The 24,663-nt window shown below is 45.9% G+C and overlaps 1 protein-coding gene across 4 annotated transcripts; it reads right to left on the reverse strand.

Annotated features, from left to right (window-relative positions):
* On the reverse strand, nt 1-23,566 carry TRAF5 (TNF receptor associated factor 5). 4 transcript variants are annotated; one of them, XM_063390722.1, is made up of 13 exons: nt 23,494-23,566; nt 11,903-12,035; nt 11,131-11,462; nt 9,889-9,946; nt 8,559-8,660; nt 8,006-8,170; nt 7,628-7,705; nt 7,175-7,249; nt 6,814-6,906; nt 5,723-5,863; nt 5,048-5,216; nt 532-4,553; nt 1-73 (listed from the first exon to the last, which is right to left on the reverse strand). In XM_063390722.1, the coding sequence occupies exons 3-12, from the start codon at nt 11,343-11,345 to the stop codon at nt 3,976-3,978; spliced, it is 1,674 nt and encodes a 557-aa protein (XP_063246792.1). In that variant the 5' UTR covers nt 11,346-11,462; nt 11,903-12,035; nt 23,494-23,566; the 3' UTR covers nt 1-73; nt 532-3,975. The 4 variants fall into 4 exon arrangements, with proteins under 4 accessions (XP_063246792.1, XP_063246793.1, XP_063246794.1 ...); XM_063390723.1 differs by having other exon boundaries at nt 11,903-12,031; nt 23,174-23,539; XM_063390724.1 differs by having other exon boundaries at nt 5,735-5,863; nt 23,174-23,539.
* Between the last annotated feature and the right edge of the window lie 1,097 nt (nt 23,567-24,663).

Below are 24,663 nucleotides of genomic sequence, written 5' to 3' on the forward strand. Positions count from 1 at the left end.
CCTCGGGCCTTCAGCCCTTCCTCCGAGGTTGCACACAGAGTCCTGTTTTTTTCCTCCTTCTTGTTATCCATATCTAGTCAGAGGCAAAAGGACATTCAGTAACACCATTTCCAAAAGACTTTGGGAGGCCGGGGTAGAGGGGGGAAGTTCAGAAACAGAGGAAACGAGCCAGCACGCCTGAGGGCAGCGCCATGGAGCCACAGGGTGGGACAGGCTGGAAGGGACCAGAGGGTCACCTGGTGCAGGCTCCCTGCTCCAGCAGGGTCACCCCAGAGCACACGGCACAGGACCGCATCCCCCTCCCGTGACACTGCACACACTGCGCCAGGAAAGCTCCTTCAGGCTCATCCTCCTGCACCAGCAACCGGAGGCCAGACCCGCGTTTGGCTGCCGCCGGCGCAGACACGGGGGGTTTACCCACACCTACGTGTCGGGCTGTCGCTGGATCACGGATCCCGCCCGCGGCCCTCAGCGCCCCAGGGCCCCCGGCCCGTCCCCCCTTTCCCGGCCGCCCCAGGGCCCCCGACCCACCGGCGCTGGGGCCGCGGCCGCCCCGGCTCCGCCGGCCTCGCCCGGCACCCGGAAGGGCGGGCCCGGCCCCGCCGCTTCCTGCCCTCCCTCACGGCACCGCGGGCACTCGGGCGGCAGCGCGGCGCCCACAGCGCCTTCCCTCACGCTGGGCTTTGCCCTGCCGCCGTTCCCTTCCCCGCTGCAAATGCCGTGCTGCCGAGCACGCGTGGTCATGGGAGAGTGGAACAGTTCCTGTTCCGGCTGCGAGCAGAAACAAATCCAACCCCTGCTGAGGCCGAACCCGCCCCGAGCACGAATGGTCAGCGCAGCGCAGCCTCAGACCTCCAGGATATTCGTCTGATCTAGCTTAGGAGTCACTGAACCTGCATGTGCGGCTGCTCGGCGGTATCCAAGTGCAAACCAAAATACCCCTGAAGCACAGTGATTCCGAATCTAAAGCCGTATTGGTTTGTTTGTTTTTCAGTTAGTGAAAACAAATTATCCACATCCTTAAAAGTCTGCTTCAATCCAGCCAAAAGGAATATAGGCCACAGTCCTTCCAGAAGGATGATAAAATTATTTATTCTTATATTAGTTTATATACACAGTAAAGACATTCGGCTAGAAAAATGCCTTGATTGCAGTAGGAGCTATTCAAACAACTACAAACTATCAATAAATACATTAGAAACATACGGTGTGCTGATGTAGAAATAACCTATGCTCTTTCGGTTACTTACCCAGTACAATATTATTGAAAAGTTTTTTTGGTATTCTTCATGCAACATCAAAATTCTTCCTGACAATTCATGCTATACAACATTTTTTTTCTTTATTAGAAATGGGATGAAATTTAAAACCCTGCTTACAAGTAGTAAAAAAGTCACTGAAAATTTTAACATAAATCTCTTAATTTCTGTACTAAAAAGAACCAATTTAAAGAAGGTTGTCTTTAAAAAAATTAATTTTCTCAACTAATTCTTTATAAAACAGGCAGTATTTCAAAAGGGATGTTTCCATCACCCAGGATGAATTTGTGCTTCAGAATTTTAAAAGGAATATTCATGGCAAAAACCTAAACCCAACCAGTAGGTAAAGGAGAGACTGCAGTAGGAACTGCCTAAAACCAAACATGCTCCCAAAATCTGTCTAGGAAAACACTAAACACTTACACACGTCACTATGCCATCACCTATTCTAACAATTAGAAATGGAGTTTTAATAATACTTAGCTCTTTTCATGCTCAAACTTCTTCACAAACATTTAAATACCCTAACCCTTCTGCAAGTATTATTATCCCCATTTTACATTTGGGGTGGTGGAGGCAGAAAGGGCTGGGAATTTGCCAGGACACAGACCACACACATCCTTTTCATCTTGCCTCCCTTGCTTTTCAGAGTTCTTTATCACTTTCTGTATTGAACACTCAATGTACTGGAGAGCCCCAGGACACAGGGATGGTACATTCCCATCAGTTATTAGTGGTTATAATGCAAACTGTGTCACTTTGAAAGTTACATGACAAATGTTAAAGTAATAATCGACATGAAATCAGAGTTAATGTCACATGGCACACCACTGCCAGAACAAGCCTGCTCTTTCTGTAACCAAGTGTTATGCCTAATTTGATCTGTTTGTTCTGCTGAAATGACTCTTGAAGTCAATGGTGGTGGTACACAAGAATAAATTTTGTTCCTCACAATCTGTCCCCGGGAACATGGAAAGTCCCTATGGTGGCTCAGTACATCTTGACACTGTAAAGCATAAAGGACTTCTAGATCAAAACAAAGATTTCACATGTACTAACCCACCATGAGGTACAGATTACTAAGGTCTCTTCCCCTCCACCCCTGAGTTAGAAAATGCATGTGTCTGAATTATGTCCTGAAAGCCATGTGGGAAAGTAAATGTCTAGCAATAAGATTGCAGATACAAAATAAAGTATTTTGCCTTCATCTTGGTTTTAATCCTTGAATTATTTAGATTGTTATCAACACCAAGCATGGGAAGGGCATTTTTCATTTTGCCACATTTGCCCTTCTGAATTTTCTATCTTACACCTTTCAGTCTGTGCCCTGTTTTGATTTTTATCCTGCCTAGTTTACTCTTACTCTAAAACCAGCTTAGTTTCTTGATGTCTCTTGATAAGCTTTGGAGCAACAGGTAATGCCGTGGTGTTTCCCTACCTAGCCTGTAAAAGATGAGAGACACAAAATTCTGCCACTTGTTGTGACAAAATGACTGAGTATGCAAAATTACATCCCTCTTACAGGCGCCCAAAGGGCTTTAAAAAGGCACATATGTTCTGTGTTGCTTGTTCCTCAGTGCCTGATCTTGGTGGCTTTATTGCATCTCCAATAAACCCTGTACAATGCACACATTCCCTTGAAGTATAGAAGGAACTTGGAATAAAAATTAAGACCTTCAGACATCACAGTCAGCAGCTGTGTCATCCTTTAACAAACACTAATGCTCCATTGATTGTGAAAATTGAGTTCTTACAGCAACCTCACTCCCTAATCCATTTTTTCCCTTCTTCCCCAAACTTCTAGGAGAGAGGAAAAGTGCACGTTACATGCACTTTTCCCCAAGCTCTTCCTGCCTTTTGTAGAGCTGGTAAGGCCAGAAAACATCTCTTTTGCACAGAGGTGGAAGCAAAAGAACAGGAGCTGGCAGGCTGGCTGAGTGCCCTCCTCTGGCCTTGTCCTGAGAGGTGAGAAGCACCTGCAGCTTTTGGCTTCAGATGGGGACTGTGGATGTTTACCACCAATGGAAACCAGTCCCAAGGCACTAGGCAGGAATGGAAAGGACACAAGAAAGCTGTTGTGACCTGGGTGTACTCTGTACAGCTAAAAAAACAGGCTAAAAAAGGAAGAGGCATTGGCTCCTTCCTCTGGGCTTTCTGCAGAAACACAATTCAAACAAAAAAGATGCAAGATACTTGGCAAATATTTTCCCTGTCTAACTGAAGCCATTCTCTCTGCTTCAGAAATCCAGGAGATGGAGGGATCAAGACACATCGATTCGAATTTGCTAATGTTGAAATGTTTCCATTGCAGACAGATGAAATGCATTTGCATGTTTGGGCATGGCTTCACTTCTGTGTGAGGGAGAAGAGCCCACAGGCCTGCCTGGGCTCCAGGGAATTTACTGGAGGAGGTTCATCTCCAAATGCCAGTCTGGTGGTGGGAGCCAAGCACTGTCCCCAGCCTGGACTGAGCCAATCTGGATCGAATGCATGTTTGCACCAACCTGGACTTCTAGCTGCCTTAAAAATGCAGTCTTGGAAAAAAGGGTAGAAAAGGAAAGGCTGATGCTTTGGCAATTCATTATCTGTCCTGTAGTCCAAAGCCATGAAACATTCTCGGTAGCTTGATTGGTGGCAAGTTGCTATTGCATGGCTAGTGTTCACCACAAAAGCAGTTCCTCATGCTTACAGCAGTCACACTGATCCAGCATGCTTTTCACAATTCCTCCAGATCAGTTAGATCCACGACCACTTTCAAAAAGAGAGTGTCATCTCTGATGTAGGTGTTCTTCGTGTTCTCTAGGACGGCGTGCGGCACGAAGCGCGGACAGCCGGAGGCAATATTCATTTCTCCATCCGGCCTTTTGAAACTGCTGCTGTTGGGGTCAGCTCTAAAAACTTCCACAATGTGATTTTTTTTCCCACTTTGGTCCAAAAGCATAAGTGTAACCTTCTGCTTGAAGGGCCACAGCAGCAGTGAGTCAAACTCGCCTCTCATGACCACGAAGTAGAGGGAGATGTGCGTTCCCTTTCCCGAGCCGTCCCCGTTCAGGTAGGCTCTCGCACACAGCCTGTACCCACAGCGGCTGGTGTAGAAGGGCTGGCTGGCTATGGACAGCACACGGCCTTCCACTGCCTCTTTCTTCTTCATCTTGTAGTCCGTGATCTTCCAGATTAACTTCCCATTGTAGCACGTGCCTTCCAAAAGCTTAAATCGTTCTTCGTTTTTATTGAGCTGTGCTTTGTGAATATTGATCTGGAGATCATGTTTGCTGGACTGATCTTCCAAAAGAACTGAGAGAAGAGGGAAAGAAAAATAAATAGGAAAAAAAAAAAAAGAGAGAGACATTTGGTAAAATAAAACTGTCAGAGCCCTGGATAAAACAAGCACCCAGACTCAAGCTGGCAAAACTGATCTACCCAAGCCTGCGTACAGGCTATGAACTGCAGCTGTTAACTTTTTAAATCTGTTATTGCAGCTGGTAGTTGAATAAGAAAAGCTGGTAACTATAAATTGTGAATGCCTGAATAGCACCTCAGCCTCCATCACAGTGCAGGAGCCAAACCAAGGCCTGTGGCCCTGCAGTGCCACTGGAGTTCAGGAGACATTGTGCAGTAGGGAAAGGCGGGAGGACACCGCACACACCCTCACAGCTTGGTCTCAGAATGCAAGAAGAAAGCCCTTTCTAGTGAAGAGCTCCAGCTGACTGAGTGTAGCACCAGAGCCTCTACTTAGCCACCAGTAAATCAGCAACCCCCTCTGCCTGTGTAGGAGGGTGCCAGCATACCCAAGCGCTGGTCGTACGTCTCCATCAGGGCAATCTTCTCTTTCACGTTTTCAATTGTGTCCAACAGGGGCCGCAGGTCTAATTTACTTTGCTGCTGGTTTGCCATCTGTATTAGCTGTTTCACTTGTGATTCCAGGCGTGCAGACTTATCCAGGTGACTGGCCAGAGCCTTCCCAGTTCATGCCATTGGAAGAGGGTGGGAAGTAAAGACAAGAGATATTCATAAAACCAGCTACTTGCTTTGGATCAAGATAGTGAAGTCTTTAGCATGTCAGCAGTATCAGCGATATGATGCATTCAAAGTGCTCTGCTGGCCTAGGAACTTATCCCAGTGCTCCTTCATGATTAATTCAGCACATTTATGGACTGAGAAGCCATTCCTCATTCAGAACCCATTCACACTGCACCACTTCATTCAACTCATTATTCATATTTACACCTGCACGTTTGCCCTGGGCATCTGACCATGAGGATTTGTACAGTGCTTTTTGCCCAGATCACATATCCAAACTTCTTTATCGATTAAAATGAAAAGACAGTACCATACTGTAAAAAAAATGAGAATGTCTTGGGGAGATTTGTTATTGCTGCGGTATTAATGACAATTATTACTTGAGAAATATATTTCAGGATGCAAGAAAGCAATTGGTAAAAAAGGTAAAATCAATGTCTCACCTGAGTGCTTACCATCAAGTTGCTATTGTTACCAAACAATTGTGTATACTGTCTGAATTCTTTCTCACACTTCTTAATGGCATCTGCTAGCTGCTGGATTTTAATCTCTTTACATTCCAGACTCTTATACAGGTCAGATATCTACAGATCGAAAAATCAGAGTATAAATGCCAACGAACACCAAAACATACAATGAAGAAACCGTAACATATGTGACTATATAAGAGACAGTGGAAAAGTTTACAATCCTCTAAGTGAGCTAGATAGAGCATTCCTTAATTCATTATTTGTGAATAAGCACTGGCAAGAACTGCATATAAGGCAATCAGACTTTTGAGTAGATCTGTGTGGGAAAGAGGTTCCTGTCTCTCACTCCCAGCATGACGATCCATTCAGCTCTATAGTGGGATAATACATACTTACATGCACAGGTGCACGTGTGTTTCTGTGTGTATGTATATGCATTTTTTTCCCTCTGCTGAGGTCTAACCAGCAGAAGAGGTGAGTCAGTGAGGGATAATCACTTCAAAACCAAGTTTCAGCAGTTTGGGACTCTTATTTCTTGCACAAACAAGCAAAGACTAAGTCCCCCATCAGCTTGGATTCATTCAGTTAACAGGACTGGGTCTATATTCAGTGTCTCCTGCTGGGAGCCAAAGAAGTGATCTTGAGCAGAGAGGCACTTGCAGCTGGCTCTGCTGTCCTCCGTGGTGCCTCCACACAGAGCAGGTGAGCTGGGCAGCTAAAGGCTGCTTTTCGGAGCAACCTGGCCAGTCAATGAAACTTTAAAATACTTTTTCTCTTAACCTCATATCCAGTGTAAAGCAGAGACTGAAAGCAAATGAGGTGAGCAATAGCAAGGAGCCTCCCACTGTGCCTGATGGAGAATTTAGATGCCTGAGCGCAGAGAGGTTTCCCTGTAATTGACTGACTTCACTAGAAGAGCTTATTCTGTCTTCTGAGGTGTAAAAAGACCATAAAAATAGTCTTTTAAAATGTAGCTGAGCTAAACCAGGCAACAAATGTAGAATCTCATATCATCCTCTAACCAGTCAAGAACTGCTGAAGAGTGCTCATTAAATAGGTCCTACCTGTTCTTCCAACCGGGAGTTCTTGTCTAAAATCTGCAGCATGTGTTCCCTCAGGGCACTGTTTTCATGTTCAGCAAGTTTCCCTCTTTTAACCTTAGTGAGGCAGAGGGGGGAAGTGAAAGAATAAAATAATAAGATAAGCAGATTTTTGAAGCTGTTGGTAAAAAATTATTGATGCAAATATTCAAAATGTGTCCTTTATGCCTTGAAAGTGAGGGAAGGGCAGTCCTGATTCTCTAATATATCAGCTTACCCAGCAGAAATGGTTGTGAAAGGACATAAATTGGTTAATTGAATTATTCTGATTGGTTTGGGAGACAAAGTCCAGTCCTGGTACAGACAAAGATCTGTAAAACAGTACCTTTACATGACAGCCGTACTGCTTATAGGGACAGTCCACTTCTGCCTCAGGACACACAGCATGGTGCTTTTCAATCTGCATGTATCAATGAAGCAGTTTGTGATTAAATAAATACTTAGTAATTTGAAGCACTAATAAAATCTAAATGCCTGCAAAAATGGTGAATAAAGGCCACTGTCATGACACCACCAATCACTTTACAGGGAAAACGAGTATTCAGAGTCAATCAGCAAGCCAGGTATTTTTCCATGCTGCAAAACACCAATGGCTTGCAGTGACAGAATAATCCACTTAGAAGATGGGAGATATATCCCTTTTAGGATCAAACAAAAGAAACACTTAGGGCAATGAAATTTTATTGGCATGGGCCAACGCGGTCTGCAGGATAGCTTTCAGTTTTCATAAATGTGTGTGATCTGCTGAATCACAGTATCTGAAAAAAAATAATAGTACCTCTTTTTTCAGAATTATTTGTGAACAGTTCTGGAGACAAGGCACAGGATAATCAGGACAGTCATTTTTCTCATGGTTCTGAAGAAAAAGAAACAGAACAAAGCAATGGCTTTCATTTTTGTACAGCAGTATATACCAAGGAAGCTGTGCAAAAAGTAATTTCAAACATACAAATGCAAGCCACATATCACCTTGTTGTTCATAAGAGAGCATCAATAATTGATATGATTTAAGGCACATTTATTATACTTCCTCCTTCAGCTACTCAGCCAAATTTTGTTTCAGGAGTTAAGTGCCATTGCAAGGCTGGAAACTTCACTGAGCAATGTCCAGGGGAAACAGGTGCTATGGATTCCCGGGAATGCTTCATAATCTTACCTTTATGTTAATTAACACCACATACGTGTTACAGTACTGGCACCTCTCTTCTCGGAATTTACAGTGCTGGCTCAAGTGCTCTTTCAAGTCTTTGCGAAGAATTTGATCCCGACATCCGTCATTAGTGCACTGCGTGCTTTCAAACAGACACTGCAGCAGATGCTCCTGCAACACACACCAGCAGATCAAATGCCAAATGGCCAGTGTTCCTCAAATCAACAATCACCTAAGCATTCAGAATATGAATGAACACTGCCATTTACAAAGGCTACATAAAGCAAATAGCTTATTAAAAAAAATTTAAATTAAGGAAATTCTTATTAAAAAAATTTTAAATTAAGGAAAGTCTTATTAAAAAAAACCCCTAAGGCAAAGCTGGAACAAGCTAAAAGCTGTAATGTATGCTACTTACAGTGTATAGCTGTCATGGTCTTTGTATTTAAACCACATTGCTACAATAACTCTGAAGACAATTGCAGGAATTTAGCTGATCATGAATACACAGAGCTGTCATGAAAATCAAAGGCTTCAAAATTTGATCAAGCAAACCAACCTGATATCGCCCCAGAATTACTTTGGAATTGCAGTCAGGAAAGTTTTTGCAGAACACATGCAAGTTGAGAACTTCTCTTTTACAGCAGTTATCTTTGAATACCTACAAAGGAAGCAAATCAGTCTTAATATGCAGTCACATGGGATGTTATAAATAATATAAAAGAACAAAACATCACTACAGATCTTCTAGGTGTTCAAGTGTCAGTGCCATAACTGTGAGTATGGCTCTCGATAATTCATATTGAAAATTTGTATTAAAACTACAAATTAAACAATTTATGACATTTCTAGTAAGCCTAGGGTTTTTTTCCCCACATAATTGTTCCACAGAGGCTTATCCATCCCATAACCAGCAGGACTAGTAGCACAGGAGCTGTACAACCACTGCCAGAGCCTGCCTGTATCTACAAGAAAGCAGCTGGAACTAACAGGCCCTGAAGGCCAAACCAGCTCTGTGCGTGCTCCACTATGTTCAAGCAGTGCCTTTGGGATGGAGGCAATGCTGAGATATCCTTTCTGTCACCTCGGAGAAGCAGCACCATTCTCAGCTGGGTATGCAGAAGCAAATGAAACCCCCAGAGCAAACTCTCAGTCTTGTTTAGAGATCTTCCCACTTTGTTGTCATCAAAATTTGCAAGAAGTAGAAGATGGCAAATGAAAAACAAAAATCTTGTGAACAGTCTGATTATAATTTCCTATCAAGACTAGGAGAGAGAGGAAGGAGACATTTGATTTCCCTGGAAAATTTCTGGCAGGACCAGTATATAGTATACTTTTAAGCCTTGCAATATAAATAAGGACAAATGAATCCATTATAAAACAAAACAACCAAAACCAACAATAGCTTGCAAAATAAAAAGTATGAACTTCTCTTTTCCTCTAAAAGTCACCCAAAAGTAAATTAGGTTGTCAGGGTTAATGAGATCTAATGGAGATTGTCAAGAAAGCAAATTATAGGCAAGTGAAAATGCAGACAATCGGATAAACAAGGTAGGGCATTTAAAAAGCAAGTCAATAAAATCTCCATAAAAAAACAGACATCTGGTGACTTGGGAGGATTCAAAGCTTTGTGAAATTCTTCAACACTTTACTGGAAGTATAGAAGACCAAAATGAAATCATTTTAGAACATGAGGTATAAAATTAAGCTTTAGCTAGACAGTCACAATTCCTTCCTGGGAAAGCATCACTGAGTACACTGCTTCTTTCAGCATTATTTCAGAGACAAAAAACCTGCTCTGCCCTGAGGACTAAAAGCCACCTTGTTCTCAGCTGTCTTGCCTTTCCCATGTAAATGCTGACTACTGAAATAAAGCTATAGCCACTTACCTCATGCATTTTTATTGTTTCTTTGTCGACAGGACAGGTGGGTACTGCATTTAACTCTCTAGATCAAAAGAAGAGTCGTGTTAACCCACAGGAAATTCAATTTATTTTATGAAATTGTGCTATGCTATAATCTGACTCTGACAGAAGTCAGAAGTAAATAGCATAAAAACAAAAAAAACCCAAACTAAAACAAAAAAAGTCTTTTAAAAACACTTTCATCTGGCCAAATTCACAGCCAAATTCTGCCCACAGCTCAAAGAGGGCATAAAGCATTAACTGTGAATACGTAACAGAAAGCAGAGTTTGTCCTAAGAGTGTTCAATGGTAAAAACCACAAGATGTTTTTTAATTGAGAGGACTTCATCACTCTCTGACCATCTGCAGCTCACAAATGTCATATATCAAAAAAATCACATTGTGTGCTTTAAACCCAGCCTTTGTCTACTAGAAGCAGTGCCCTCTTTGGTACGCCAGTAAAAGGAGATCTATTGACTTCTTTCTTAAAAGGCTTCCAGAAATTCTGTAATAGGTAGCAGGAAAACAGTCACAGAGGCTGTGCGAAAGGGAGGCAACCCAGAGACAATGCTGCAAACATGAAGCATCTAAAATTTACAGAAGGTAATTAGTGACATCCATCCACATAAAGAGGCTCCTCTGCAACCTTTCCAAGTGAAATCCTGCCCTCAGGTACACCAAAGAGTCCACAATGTATTCCCAGACAGGTTTGGGGGTAAACTCATTTGTACCAAGCAAAAGGGTTGCCAGCATCCTTGTGATCTGGCTGCAGCATCAGGTAATATTAACATCAATTTTATAATTCTGCTGAATTCAGAGGAATTATACAGAAGCAAATGAACGCAGCCTAATCCGACCACCAACACCAGTGACAGCCTAATCTAATCACCAGCAAGACATCAATGCAGCAAATTCCTCTGAAGAGCACAATTGCAGACAGACAGACCACAGCAGCATCTCACACAGCAGTATCAGCTTACATCAACAGTTTCTTTATGCTGACTTCCCCGTGGTTCACCAGCACTGGGTCAGATCTTTAGAGACACCTTCAGAACATTGAGCATGGAGTCACTGGGTTCAACAGAGCCTTCCATTGACTCCTTCAGCCTCTTACTGTGTCGGTAATATTATTATGGCACTCACTGCTGACTTACAGAAGGTGTGGGCTGCTTTTTTTAGGAAAGGAAGCAAGGGGAGCTGGCGGACACGGGAGGGGTCTGCTCTCACCTCAGTGCCAGAATGCACTGCTGGCAGAAGCGGTGCCCGCATCCCGTCTGGTGCGGGTTGCGCAGGACCCGGTGGCAGTAGGCGCACTTGTAGCGCTCCTCCAGGCTCTCCACGAACCTGTAGTCAGCGCCGGGCTCGAATTCCAGAGAGCTGGTGCTGGAGGAGTTCTGGCGCGAGAAGAGGCCTGAGAGAGCAGCGGGCTCGTCACAGGCCATGGGAGCTGCAGCGGGAAGCGAAGCAGACACGGGGAGAAGCTCTTCCAACACTCCCTGGCAGCTGCTCCGCCTCGGCTACCGCTTGCAGCAGGCTGCTGCTGGCAGGAGGGCTCTCATCTGCAGGGGGGAGACAGGTCTCAGAGGGAAACACGGTACCAGCTGTGCAAGAACAATAAAACACTCGCAGAACCACAAAACAAAGATTACGCTACAAGCATCAAAGCTCACTTCTTTGGAAAAGAGTTTTTCATAATCTGAAAATTATTCCACAGAATTGAGATTTTTATGGTTTGGTTGATTTTCGATTTTTTTGTTGTTGTTGTTGTTGTTGTTTGTTTCCTTGCAGCAGTTCTGAATCTTAAAAAACTGCAAGAGTCTCAGACACAGCTGGGGAAAGCAGAGGCCAAGCCTTGGCCTTAATGTTCACCAGGAAAGTCTCCACTTAAACCAGAGACCACCCACAATGAATTTACATTTTCATTGCACTGGTTCAAGAAGGAGATGGCTTTCTGGTTAACAGCAAGGAGCATACAAAAAAGGCACCAGGGGAATTTTACCTTTAGTTTAGGTGTTACAGGAGTTGAAGCCTCTTAACTTGACATCTTCCTTTTTCCTGTTGATCATTCATTTCTAGCAGTAAACTCTTATTTTACTTAATTATGTGCACATTTTTGGCTATATGAATTCTGTCTGAAAGAAGTGGTGGGGAAAAAAAAAGAAAGAAAAGCAGAGTTGCAATCAGAAGTATGACATAAGTTTTTCTTTCAACTTACCATAACTCACAGCACAGGAATGCAACGCTAATTTTCCAATAGGAAAAACCATCAACATTTGTTCCAAGCCTTAAGTCACAAACTTGAGATTTGCCACCAGCCCCTCAACCTTGCAGTTGTTTTTTTTTTTTTTTTTTGTGAGTAGCTCAAGCCCTAGAAATGCCAACTCTGGTTGGCATTTCTTGCAGCTTTGCACTCAAAAGACATTTCCCTTACAGGATTGTACAAAAGCACAACACACCTGAGCTCCTAGATCATTTCTTGAGGAAAGTGCTCAGTTTTACAGTTGTGCTGTAGGACGCTGTTTCTCCTCTGTGTGCCCCACCTGCCTGTCAGTCCCCAGTCCCTGTTCCTGGCACCAGCATCTCTCTGAGAGCTCTCACTCATCTCCTGTAAGGTCACTGAGGGCATTTGCTGCTTTTGGAGGGAAGCAGGGCCAGCGCATCACCACTAACAACGTTGTGTCTGGCGTGAAACAGTGCCCAGTGCTGACACTCTGCCCTCCCTCCCTGCTGCAGTGGCTCCTGGAAAAGCAGCAATTAGTGAGCTGCCACAGAGCATCTCGGGCTTCAGAGAGCAACATCCATTTTCCTTTCTACTTTAACAATCCATACTGGGCAAGGAAATCCTGCGGACAGATAATGTACCTGCTTCAAAAACACACCAAAGCACTTAACCAATTCAAATGTATTCCACAGCCAGCATTTAAGTGCTCCTGTAACTCAGCACCCTCGTTAGTGGTTGTACAGAGTATTCACCTCCCCAGCTTGTGAGAGTCTCCCTGCCTTTCACCAGGCTGAATGTGTGACATACTCCAGCCCAACTGATCATCTAACGTCAGGAGCCCTCAGGAATTTGAGCTGTAATCATATTCCAGATATTAAAGACTTATTATTCCAACAGGAGTTTGCAAATTACTCTGTTTGGTCCCTCCAAAATGAACAGCCTTCTGCTTCAAACCAGACATGGTTGTCCATTTGCTTCTTTCATTTTTAAACAGCTGATCTTTCCTCCTTTGAAAATGGGGTTCCCTGTTCCCTGACACCTAATAAGGAGCAATTCTATTTTCCTCACGTCAACCAGAGATGACAAAATGCAGCCAGAGGGATTACCAGTCTCACGTCTGGGCTGCCTCAGTAGCAGATGCCAACAGCAGAGTGTTCCTGCTGCTTCTAAGGCAGATGGAGAGCTGTCACCATTAATTTCCAGAGCATGGACCACCCACAGGATGAACTGCCTAGGAACTCACTGTGCTATCAGAGGGTGACAACTCTGAAACAAGTTTCCTTCCTCTCTCTTATTGCTGCTCTCTCCCATTTACTTGGCATCCAATTTCCCCAGTCCTATTACGCTTCAGCACTTACCTCATCTGATGGTATGGTTTAGGAAGCTAGTGCTACACTGTGTAAAAACACACCAAAATAAAACCAACAACAGCAACAAAAATTCTGTGTTTTACCCATTTTTCCCTTTAGGGATCTTCCTTAACTCCAGAAACTCCAGCTGGGGTGACATGTTTTAGGTAAAAAAGTTATAGGACACATTAAAAAGAAATAGTCAGCAGCCCAAAATCCCATCCAGAAATTCCTCCAGAGCTCTCACAGCTCATTAAATCAGCCCAAATCACTCCCATTTCTTTCTGCAAGGAGCACTCTGCTGTGGTACACCACCTTCCAACTCTTGCTGAAATGAGAGCCTGTATCTCTTTAAGCACCTTCATAATGCACCCAGCCCCGATCCCACTGCTAAAAATGGAGACTCTTGGCACCTCCAAGAAAGCACCTCCTCCACCTCAGCTTGCCCAGGATAGTCCTGCACAGCTGAGGGCACCTCAGGGCACAGCAAAGAGCACCCCAGGTGAAAGGGGAGGCTGCCTGCTCCGGAAACCTCTGGGTAATCAGCAGATGAGGGGCTCGCCGCCGCTGCCAGCCCTGCAGGAGCTTTGCTGCGGGGCTTGCAGCTGTTCTGCCGGAAGAAATGGGCTGCCCCGGGAGGGGGCCTGTGGATGGCAGTGCTTTGCCCAAGCTGGAGAGGCGCCCGTGTGAATCAGCCGGGGAGGCTCAGAGGAGCTGAGAAACAGCAGCCCCGTGCCAGCCAGCACTGGGTGGGATGCGATCCAAAGCAGCCCAGCAGCGTGGAATTCCCATCCAGCACTCACCAGTGACTCAGGGCGGGCTGCAGCAGCTTTGCTCCCACTCCTGGCTCCCAGCACATGGGCTCTCTCAACTGAAGCCAAAGGGAAACCATCAGGGGAAAAAGTGCTGTTTGGTGACAGTGAGAGCACCCAAGGGTTATCTGAATCAATTTCCTGCTTACGCTGATGCCTGCCCAGCGTAGGAAGGGGCTGAGGCAGCTTTCACTTCTGTCTGCTCACAGCTTCCAGCAAGGGGAAAGTGTCCTGCCTTTGTGCATGCTGCAATTTTTCAGCACACAAGTGAACTGTAATGCTGGTTTAAAATAGCAGAGCACAGCAGGCTTGTGCTGCATAATGATGTGACAGACACAGGGCACGCTGTAAAGGGATTTTCACTGCAACTCCACTGCAACAGCACACACACCAAACCCCCCACCTGATGGAGACTGAAAATCTACACATTAAAAAAGAAGGATTTCCCTATTCTGCAATAAATAGAATTAACTCTGCCCACACATAAAAAAGTGGTATGAATCACTAGAAGCTAAGCCCAAGTCCTATAAACAGCTACCAATGAGTGGGAGCTCAAAGGCAGTGCGGTACAAAGAGCTCCCAGCTGCACCTTCCCACCACTTAGCATCCCAGTCCTGCCTGTACCATGAGCTGCACAAGCAAAATGCTTCTGGAACAACTCTTTCTATGCAGATGCCTTAACCTCACTGGAAATAATCCAAGTGGGAGAATTTTCATAACAAAAATGAAGTTTATAAATTGGGAGCTATCCTGTTTTAACTACCACCACAGCAAACTGAGCCCAAACATTTTCCAGTAAAATGCTCCACACTTAGAATTGCTTCTTGTTCAGCAGCTGAGCAGGACATAATACTGAGAAAAATCAGCACGGGCATGACTTACTAGAATATAAAATTGCATCAACATTTTAAAGCCATGTTCAAACAGCTCCCCTCCAGCACTGCTGCTCTCTATCTACAGCACCAGCAGTCGGAATGACAAAGGCTGTGTGGAACTCTGATATCCCATTGAACTACTGTGGACAGATTAACTTCTTCTAGCCACAAAAACATACTTCCTGCACACAGGAAAAACCATTCCTTATGATGTGGTTGCTTTTTTAAAAGAAAACACGTTTTTCCTGTTTTCTCTCACATGAAGCCAAGCCCTCCTGAAAGGTTAGCACATTACCCCATGAGTTGTGAGTGCGCCATTACAGCCAAAATTTCCAGAACAGCAGAGCCAGGCACAGGCACTGGGTGCCACCATGTCTCAGACTGAGAAGGGAAAATATCCAGGTTGTTATCACAGCTTTGATCATCACACAGGGACAAGACAGGATCCCTGGTCCTGCCACCCTGCAGATGGGGCTGAGAGCCTGGCTTCTGCCAGGTTCACTGCATGAGGGGCGGGTGATGCTCAGCCACTCTCCAGGACTGGGGTATTCCCAGTAAAAAGCACCTTCCTCACTTACCAGCTTCCATGTCATACATACAACAGGGCACAGAAAAAAGGTTATGCACCTACCTTTCTGTAGCTCTAGTTCAGCTCTGCTGCTTTGCCCTAAGGCACTTGGTAGGGACAAGTCTTAGAAGATGCCCTCCCTCTAAAATTATCTGCCTTTTATGGTAGATCAGAACTGTCTTAGTCACAATGGGAAAAGTTTTGTCAAATTTAGAGGTCTGAGATCAAGTCACTTAATTGGGAGGTAACAGGCAGAAAGAGGATGGAGGGGAACACATCTTGCATTAAAACAACCCTCTACAAGCTGTCTTATAAACTATTAAATTTATAAACAGATTAGCTGCCTCCAGTACTTTTGAATTAAAATAACAAAGCTGTATGATTTACTACTCTAAGGCCCTCCAAAACCCCACTATTTTGGGGACAGAAATACATGCCCCAACTCAACACACAGAGTGGAAGAGAACAGTTTGCTAAAGAATGACTAAAAGTATCTGTACAGTTTGAGATATATATTTAAGATATAGCAAGTTATATGGAATCATGTGAAACCAGGAGATGATGACATCTGACATCACTGGGGGATCATCCTTGTCCCTTCCAGCCCAGGAAGAGTTAGAACATTTTGACTGCTGACAACAAAACACCCTTGCAGAGTCCCTGTGTGAGAGAAGGACCCCGACTGCATCAGGTGTGTCCCTCCAGCACAGAGGGTGAGGAGGGAGAGGATCCTCTGTTGCACCAACACACACTCACTCAGGGCTCACTCCCACTTCACCTGGCAGAGGCAAACCCCAGGAACTGCCCTGCTGTTGTCCCAATCACTTAAAAGCTGCAGGGCAGTGACCAGCTGGTACCCAGGAGAGGGCATTTCTAACAGCAACAATTTCCTATTGGATATGTGCCTGAGCCACCCCAGGGGATGCTGCTGCAGAGGACAGCAGAATAAACATTTTCTTTTGTATACAGGCACCACTATACTATTGAAGTTCCAACTGTAATATTACCTCATCCTCAAGGCACAGTAAAACCTTACTAAGCAAGCATCAGTTTGCTCATCTCCACAGGCAAATTTTCACTAAGCAGAGTAAGACAGTAGGGTTTCCTTTGCATAGAGGTACAGTCAAGCATTACAATAAATTCCCATAAGACTAGACTTCATCAGGGTTTTAAGACACAGGTTACAACATAGCACTATTTTTTTTTTTTAAATATGCTCTTACAACTAATGAAGTGTGTCTAGTGCTAAAGCTGCTTTGATTTTTACAGCCAGTTTACTTATTTGCTACATCTACTGTTTTCCCTGGAGGTTCCAAAAATAATGAATTAATTAATTTTGCATTATCGAGAAACATATTTCTAATCAACACAACATTGTTATGCCTTAAAATAACCTCATTCACAGCTGGAAAATAACCTTGTTGCCATCACTTCTGTGGCAATCCCTGAATGTTTTATCATCTTCTCAGGCACCAATAGAAATCTCAGTGAGAAGGCTCTGCCTCTCACCCCTACGACATCGCAGCACCACTTTGCCGGTTCAGGGGGTGAACTTGTTTCCCGAGATGTTTTTGGGTCTGCAGCCCTCCCTCAACCCCTGTGTGCCAAGCCCCTGAATAGCTCTTCAGAAATGAGAAATAATTCTGGCAAAGTTAAGCGCCTGCCAGCATCAACAAGACACGTTTTGGTAAAGCCATACCTGGAAACTGTAGCTGGTGGTCCTCAATGGGGAGAAAATGAGAGAATGAGAGAATGAGAGAGAGACGGAGAGACAGAGAGACACAGTGTACCAGCATGAACTTTGTGGTTAACACAGCAGTACGAGCATTTTAAAGCAGAAGGGGAGTGGAAATCCCCCAGAGTAGCTTTGAAAAGATCATGTATAAAAATGTTTTAGAAGTGTTAGGATAAAAGGCAAGCCACTGAAAAGTATTTTGCCTTACTGAAATGATGTAGGGATTGCAGATTTTACCATCTGGAGCAACACAAGGTTTCCAAGGAGGTTTCTCACAGTTGGAATCCAAAATACAGAGTAGATTTCACCTTCCACAGAACTGGTGAGAGATGTGATCAAAGAAAAAGTACAAGGGCAGCAAGAAACACACAGACATAAGAAACACCCAGGTCCAATCCTGTGAAGCCCTCCACAGGAGCCTCGGCAAAGCCGGGTGAACCCACCCTTTGCAGGAAGTGAAATGGCAGCTCACAGAGGAAGCAGCACTAGCTTGGTCACATCAGCTCATGACACAGGCTGCACAGGCATGTCACATTCAAACAGAACTCTCAAACAGAAATAAAATCCATTTTAAGAAAATAAATATTTTATTTGGTTTTGTAATAAGTGGCCATAAACCCTAATGGTTTTGTAGTCTGAACTTAATTGTGCACGCAGGATTCTTGGCAGCCTCCCTCTCCAGTCCAAAATGTGCCCTCATGGCAGTGTCTTAGGCTCCATCTGTACTCCCACTCTTTCTTTATCCTCCTCTGCCCTCCTCCTGTGTTTTCTGGCCTCATTTTCATTTTTTTCCTCCTTTCCTAAAGTAGCCTATTGTATTTTCTCTGAAAGCAATAATTTTTAAGTCTCCTGTTATTTAAAATACTCATTTTCCAAAGAAAGTTTCTATTCTCTTTTGTACTTAATGCAACATATACCCTCCTTTGCCTTTTGCCTTTAACTGAGCTTTCTCCCAAAGCATTTCTAACCTATTTCAATTTCCATTTCCCCTCCCAGGAGGTATCTCAACCTACGGCACATTTTCCTGAACCTTCCATGAGGCTCTGGAACAGACAAATCATTGCATCATGAAGTCAGTGGCAGGCATGCTGCTCCTTTATGGGATCAATTAAATTGATGTGAGTTGCATCTCTCAGCACAGCCTAAGCTCCCTTCTAGAGTCGTGCTTTTTAAGCCAGGAGGTGTCCTGTCACCCCTGCCATCAGCACCTGTGCTCAGGCTGCTTCCTGGTCAGGCTGCAGACTACACACCACCTGTGACCAGGCTGACACCAGAACAGCACAACAGCTTGTACACAGGCTCTCCTTGAGCCTGGCAGCTCTCAGGGAAGGGCACATCCAGCTGGATTCATCGGGACAAGGCAGAGCTGCAGAGAGTGTAGTGCTCTGCAAGCACAGCTCCAGGAAGCGCCATCTGCTTCTGGGAAGCTTTGGGGAAAACCCAAATGGAGAAGTTGAGTGGGAGCAGGATCTTAATTTTAAACAGTTTGACTCTGCAGATCTGCAGATGAGTAGAGAGCAGTGGGCCAGTGTTATTGTTTGTGAGCAGCCCTTGACCTCCAGCGCCAAGCACAGAGCTGAAACCCCGACCAAGTTTCAAGCAAACTCAAGGGGATGAACTTGAGTGAAAAAGACAAACAGCAACAGCATTTAGGAAACAGAATGAAGGAAGAGGCAGAAAAACAAAATAAAGAAACAAAAGTTACTGAAAAAAAACAAACCAGAGAGGACAGAGAGCAAGACAACTAAGTGGCTTTAATTTTTTATCTCTTAGTGTACTGCAGCTAAAGTGAGTGCTCACTTTTCCTAAAAAATAATTTGCCATTACAAATTTTGCAGAAATTGGGGCTTTGAAATTTACATCTCTAACTCTGCCCTACAGGGACACACTATTCAAGACTTCAGCTGATTTGATAATTCAATTGGTTTGGCCATGAATATCTGTTTAAGGCACAAGAGATTCTTGGTTTTAATCTTCCACACCCAGACCCTTTGACTCAGTCTTAATAAAGAACTTTACCAGCATCTATACAGAAATCTATGAATCAATTCAATGGTTATCCATCTGAATTACTAGGATGAGCTCAATTTTTTTTTAACACATACATGTGTCTGATGACATGTACACACACATTTTTCTAGCCACAGCTGTCACTGAAAATGTAACTGCTAATGTAAAAACCCACATGCTATAGGGGACCCCATGAACTTGCTGTTGGGAAAGTGGTGACAGCAAAGATTGTCACCATTTTCTTTTCTTAAAAAAGAAGAAAAAAATCAACAGGTGAAAGGATGTGTTCTTAAAAAGTCCCTCCCATGAGACAGGCTGGAGATCTACAGAAGTAAGAACCAGGAGCGGTGCTTTCCCATGGCCTCTTCTTCAAACGCAGTGGGCAGTGGAAAGCTGTGCTGCTCTGCCTAAGCATGGTGCCACAGCATTTTTTTGTTTCTTTCATAGGGCCACATTCCAGTTTCAAGCACATGGATATAGCAGACAAGACTGTGAACCATGGGACTTAGCACAGGTCTGACCATTTCATGTCCCACAGCACCTACTTTGGGAAAAACTGCTTTGCAGATGGTTCCTAACCTCGAGGTTTGGTTAGTCACTAGGTGGCTTTGCGTAATAATAGTAAGCAGCTTTTATATTTTGATATAATCATCTGCAAAGTAAGTTCACAGCAAGATACTTACCCATACAGAATCCCCGTATGCAAACATAGGTATATTACACACAAAAACTTGCTTTCTCAGTCCCACTCCCAGAGACAAACTGCTTCATTACAGAGCATTCTGGGCAATCCCATATCAAAACCACTGTGGTTTAGGTGCAGACAGTTTCTCACACACTCGTGTATTCGTTGCAATATTGAGCAGGGGAAACTGGAAATTTTTGCAACATTTTTATTAACAATAGACATGACTCAAGTTTCCTCACTTTCCCGAGCCCAGCCACACACCAGAGTAAAGAGGTTAGCTTCTTTCCTGGGCTGAGGGAAGCTAGTGGAACAACTGCACACTTACAGCCCAAACTGGTACTGATAAGGGACTGATGACTAACAGTGTGATCACTAACCCTTCACAGTTACTGCCAAGAAACTTGGACAGAAAAGCCCAGAAAACAAAAGAAGAGGTTCTGAAATCCTCACCTCAGGGCCCAGACCCAAGGGCGCACTGGCTTTAAGGTGTCCCAGCCAGCTGGCTGGGCCCTGCAGCAGCACCCTCAGGCTGCCACACTGCCCTGGGCAGGGAATGCTGCCAGGAATGGAATGGCTGCGAGACAACAGAACCTGGATCCCTGCAGCCACCTCCAACTGCCTCCGCAGGATCAGGAGACCAAGAAAATGACAGATCACACAGACTCCCTGAAAAAACAGAGAAAGGAATATCTCTCCATAGCCAGATGATTCCTGATGATGAATTATGTCTATTTATGCAAAATCAAAAGATCAGACAAAGAACTGAAGAAGACAGAAGGCTATAGGATAACTTAAAGGTGGGCACTTTTAAGTCCAGGAGATGAAGCACCCTACAAATCTGCAGCTGCCCAGTGAAGGGATTTTGCAAAGTGACCCAAGCAATACAAGGCACAGAAGAGCTCCTGACCTGTCCCACAGCTTTGACAGCTGTGGAAGAACTGCTCCTGACTTAGGGAGCCTATGTGGTGAAATAACTGCCTGGTTTCTGCCCTCTGCACTTATCTGAATTCCATTTGTCCCAAGTCTACAAGAGCAGCCTTCTAGCTTTAAAATCTTGTCCCCTCCTGGGTGTGATTCCTTACCCTCTCGAAACTCCATAAATACCCTGTGAGTGCCACAAGCTTATCTTTCTTCCTTCACAATGTTACTCTGATTCTTCTTTCAGCACTTACAACTTTTCAGTTTCTAACCCTAAAGTTTCCTGCCAGGTACTCACAGATGTGCCCTATCGTTGCAGACCATCCTCCTGCACAGGCTGAACTCTCAGCCTCTCCTCTCATATCTGGGCTGTGGATGATGACCAGCCCAGGGGCTGCACAATGACACAAAGCTTCCCCCACAGCCCTTCTTCTGCACAGCCTGTGTCCCAGCCTGACACATCCAGACCCTGTTCCACCAAGCTCCATAACCTCCATCTCTCTCAGGCTTTAAGTGTTAGATCTTCACAAGACCCCACCCACTTCTCCTGCTTCACGTCTCTGTATGACACAGTATTTCTTGTCTACTAACACCAATAAAACTGTCACCCATCACCAGCATCCTCTGGTTTTCATAGAATCAAGGGTTTGAGTTGGAAGGGACCTTAAAGATCATCTCGTTCCAACCACCTGGCCATGGGCAGGGACACTTTCCACTAAACCAGGTCATTCAAAGCCCCACTTAGCCTGGCCTTGAATTCCCTTCCAGGAATGGGGAAAACACTCGTTTCCAAACACTTAACACATTTCTCTTAAAATGTAATATTTTACTTATCTATCCACCCTGTGTGCTGCCACAGGGATAATTTTTCCAAGCCACAGCTACAAACACATAATCTCTCACCATCCCTCCACTTTTCCACTGTGCCAAAAGCTCTTCACTTTCAAAGCCTGTTCTGATCTCCCTCCACTTGCCCCTGCATCACCTCCAATGACATAAAGGTTTCCTCTCTGTTCAAGCAATGATAACAAGCTCCACTGCCTCCTTGTCATGTATTTGAGCAAGTGTGTGCTGGGAGGGCAGATTTTTTTTGAGAGAGATATTAGCAGGCTGTTCTACTCCAAATTTCTTCTCCAAGATCTCTTTGCCAAGCAGCTGGGAAAGACTGGCTTCTGGCTATCACAGAGATCCAGAGGGTCACACTGTCTCCCATTGCTCCCGCACGCAGGCACGTCCCTATAAACTCCCTTCAGCCAAGGGCTGCGGTTCTGCCTTCTGCTCACAGAGGGGTCCTCAGCCACAGCAAGCACTTCTCTGCACAACAGAAATAAAACAAGATAATCAAGGCTAACAGCAAAGGAAGTTGTCCTGGGTGGTTTTAGGCTGAGTGCAACACATCACCACCACACCTCACACCTAGCTCAAAAGCAGCAATACCACACAGCCCTCCGACAAAAGAAGATGAAGTGAAAAACCACCCAGGCCAAAGCTCATGCACAAGGGCATTCCAGAGTGCCCCAATTTTACCTTCATCACTAAATCCGCATGCTCTGTGTGCAATCAGCAGGGGAGTTTAAAAATACAACTGTTTCTGCTGCCAGCCTGGAGATGTGCCTGACCTGAATACACCCAGCTATTTTTAGTGCATCACTGCACTCCTTTCAGCCATCCCGTATTTATAAAGCGGAAGTTATGAGGAAAGTTGTTCTTGGCTGGCACCGGGAAGGCACAGCCAAGCTAACAATAGGCGAAGCAATTCAAGAACTGCCAACAATAGGAGCTCTTCATTTTTCCTTCTAAACACGAAGAGTGTTGAAAATGTTTGGTTAAAGCCTGCTGCCTCAAGATGCTCCCAGAGTGCTGTTAATCAAGGAAAATCAGAAGACTCCCTGCACAGGCACAGAGGGGAGATTCCCTCCTCCCAGCAGCATTCAGCTGACACCAGCGGGGATGCTTGTTACAGTTCCCTGCAGTCTGAAAAGATCGGAGCTGCCAAGACATTCTTCATTCATCCGAGCAGTACCGGCTTTGTCTCATTCCCAGCCCCAAAGATTTCGGCCCTGCGTCAACCTCTGGGGCGGGCACCGGGCCTACCTTTCCCTCCGGCATCCCTGGGGGGCGGCGGCCGTGGCGCATCCCGGGCAGGGCTGGGCTGAGCGCGGCTCCAGGGGGAACCCCTGGCCAGGGGCGAGGGCTGCGCCGCACCTCCCGCAACTCCCGGGGCGCCAACTTCGGCTTTGCGACCCGGCCTCGTCTCTAAGCGGGGGAGAACAGCCCCGCGCAGACTTCCCTCAGCACCGCGGGGCTGGCACAGGGACTCCACGGACGTGTCACCCCCGCCAGCCCGGCCGGCACCCACCGCTGCCGCCCGCGGGCCCGGCCCCGCTCCCCGACACGCCCCGGCCCCGCCGCACCTGTGCCGGCGCTCGCCGCGCTCCGAGCGGGCCCGGGGCCGCCGCTGCCGGCGGGGCGGGCGGAGCGGGGCCGGCCCGGCTGCGCGGGCGCGGCTCCGTGCGCGGCTCCGGCGGGGGAGGCGCGGCGAGGACGCGCTGCTGCTGCCGCCGCCACCGCGGGCGGGAGCCGCTTTCGGTTTCATGGCAACCCCCGGGCGGGGAGACCCCGCCGGTGGCACCGCCCCGCTCCGGGCGCCGCCGGCGCTCCCGGGCTGGGGGAGGGAGCAGCGGCGTCCCCCCGCCTCCTTAGGGACCGCAGCGCCGGGACCCGCGGCTGGGGAGGCCCCCCGGCAGCCCGTCCTCACCCGCCGGCGGCTCCGGGGCAGCACAGCGCCCCGCAGCCTCCCGAACTCCCGGCGAGGGTCGGCGCGGTCGGCAGAGCCGCCCCCCGCAGCCCAGGGGTTCTCCGGCACGGAAGCGAGGAACGGCGGCGGGGCTCGGACACGGCACTCGCTGCCCGCCCTCCGCCTGCCTGCGGGGAGGGCAGGTAGCTGCTCCTTCATTTACACCTGCGGGACTGCAAGAGCGACACAAATCCCGTGCTAAATAGGGAAAGGACACGGACACACCACATGCCAGTTATTATTTGATACTATTATATTACTATTACATGCCAAGGCTACTGGCTAATGACCCGAGACGTGCCGAAGGGTTCCTTAAAAAAGCAGGCAACGCTGCCCTCCTCCAGACAACAGTACTGATGCGAGGGCTTTGCTGCCTGTTCCACATCACCTGCTGCTGCACTTGGTTCTCTTTCACATTAAACCACTTCTAGGAAAACCAGTGTCTAAGGAACACTCCATCCTAGCACACGCACAAAAGCACTAAGGCTAGCAAAAGAAGAAACAATTTGGGTCGTGTTACTCAGATTGTCTTCAAAGGAGCTCTAAAACCAATACTAATAAAATGGTTTCAGAAAGATTCTTCTTTTGCTGAAATGACTCAGAATTGTCACTCCCGAGGGAGACAGTCCATAGGGCATTGACTCTGGGAGCCCAGCAAAGATATTACTACAACAGATACTTTTAAAAGCACTCCTTCTTGCAAAAAAAATCCGGGTTTTTATTAGCTTTTAGGAATATCCTGATTGGTCTGGATACTACTTGCTGGGAAGTTCACAAGAAGATCCGT

The sequence above is a fragment of the Prinia subflava genome, chromosome 2 (assembly GCF_021018805.1).
Source record: "Prinia subflava isolate CZ2003 ecotype Zambia chromosome 2, Cam_Psub_1.2, whole genome shotgun sequence".
NCBI classification, from domain to species: domain Eukaryota; kingdom Metazoa; phylum Chordata; class Aves; order Passeriformes; family Cisticolidae; genus Prinia; species Prinia subflava.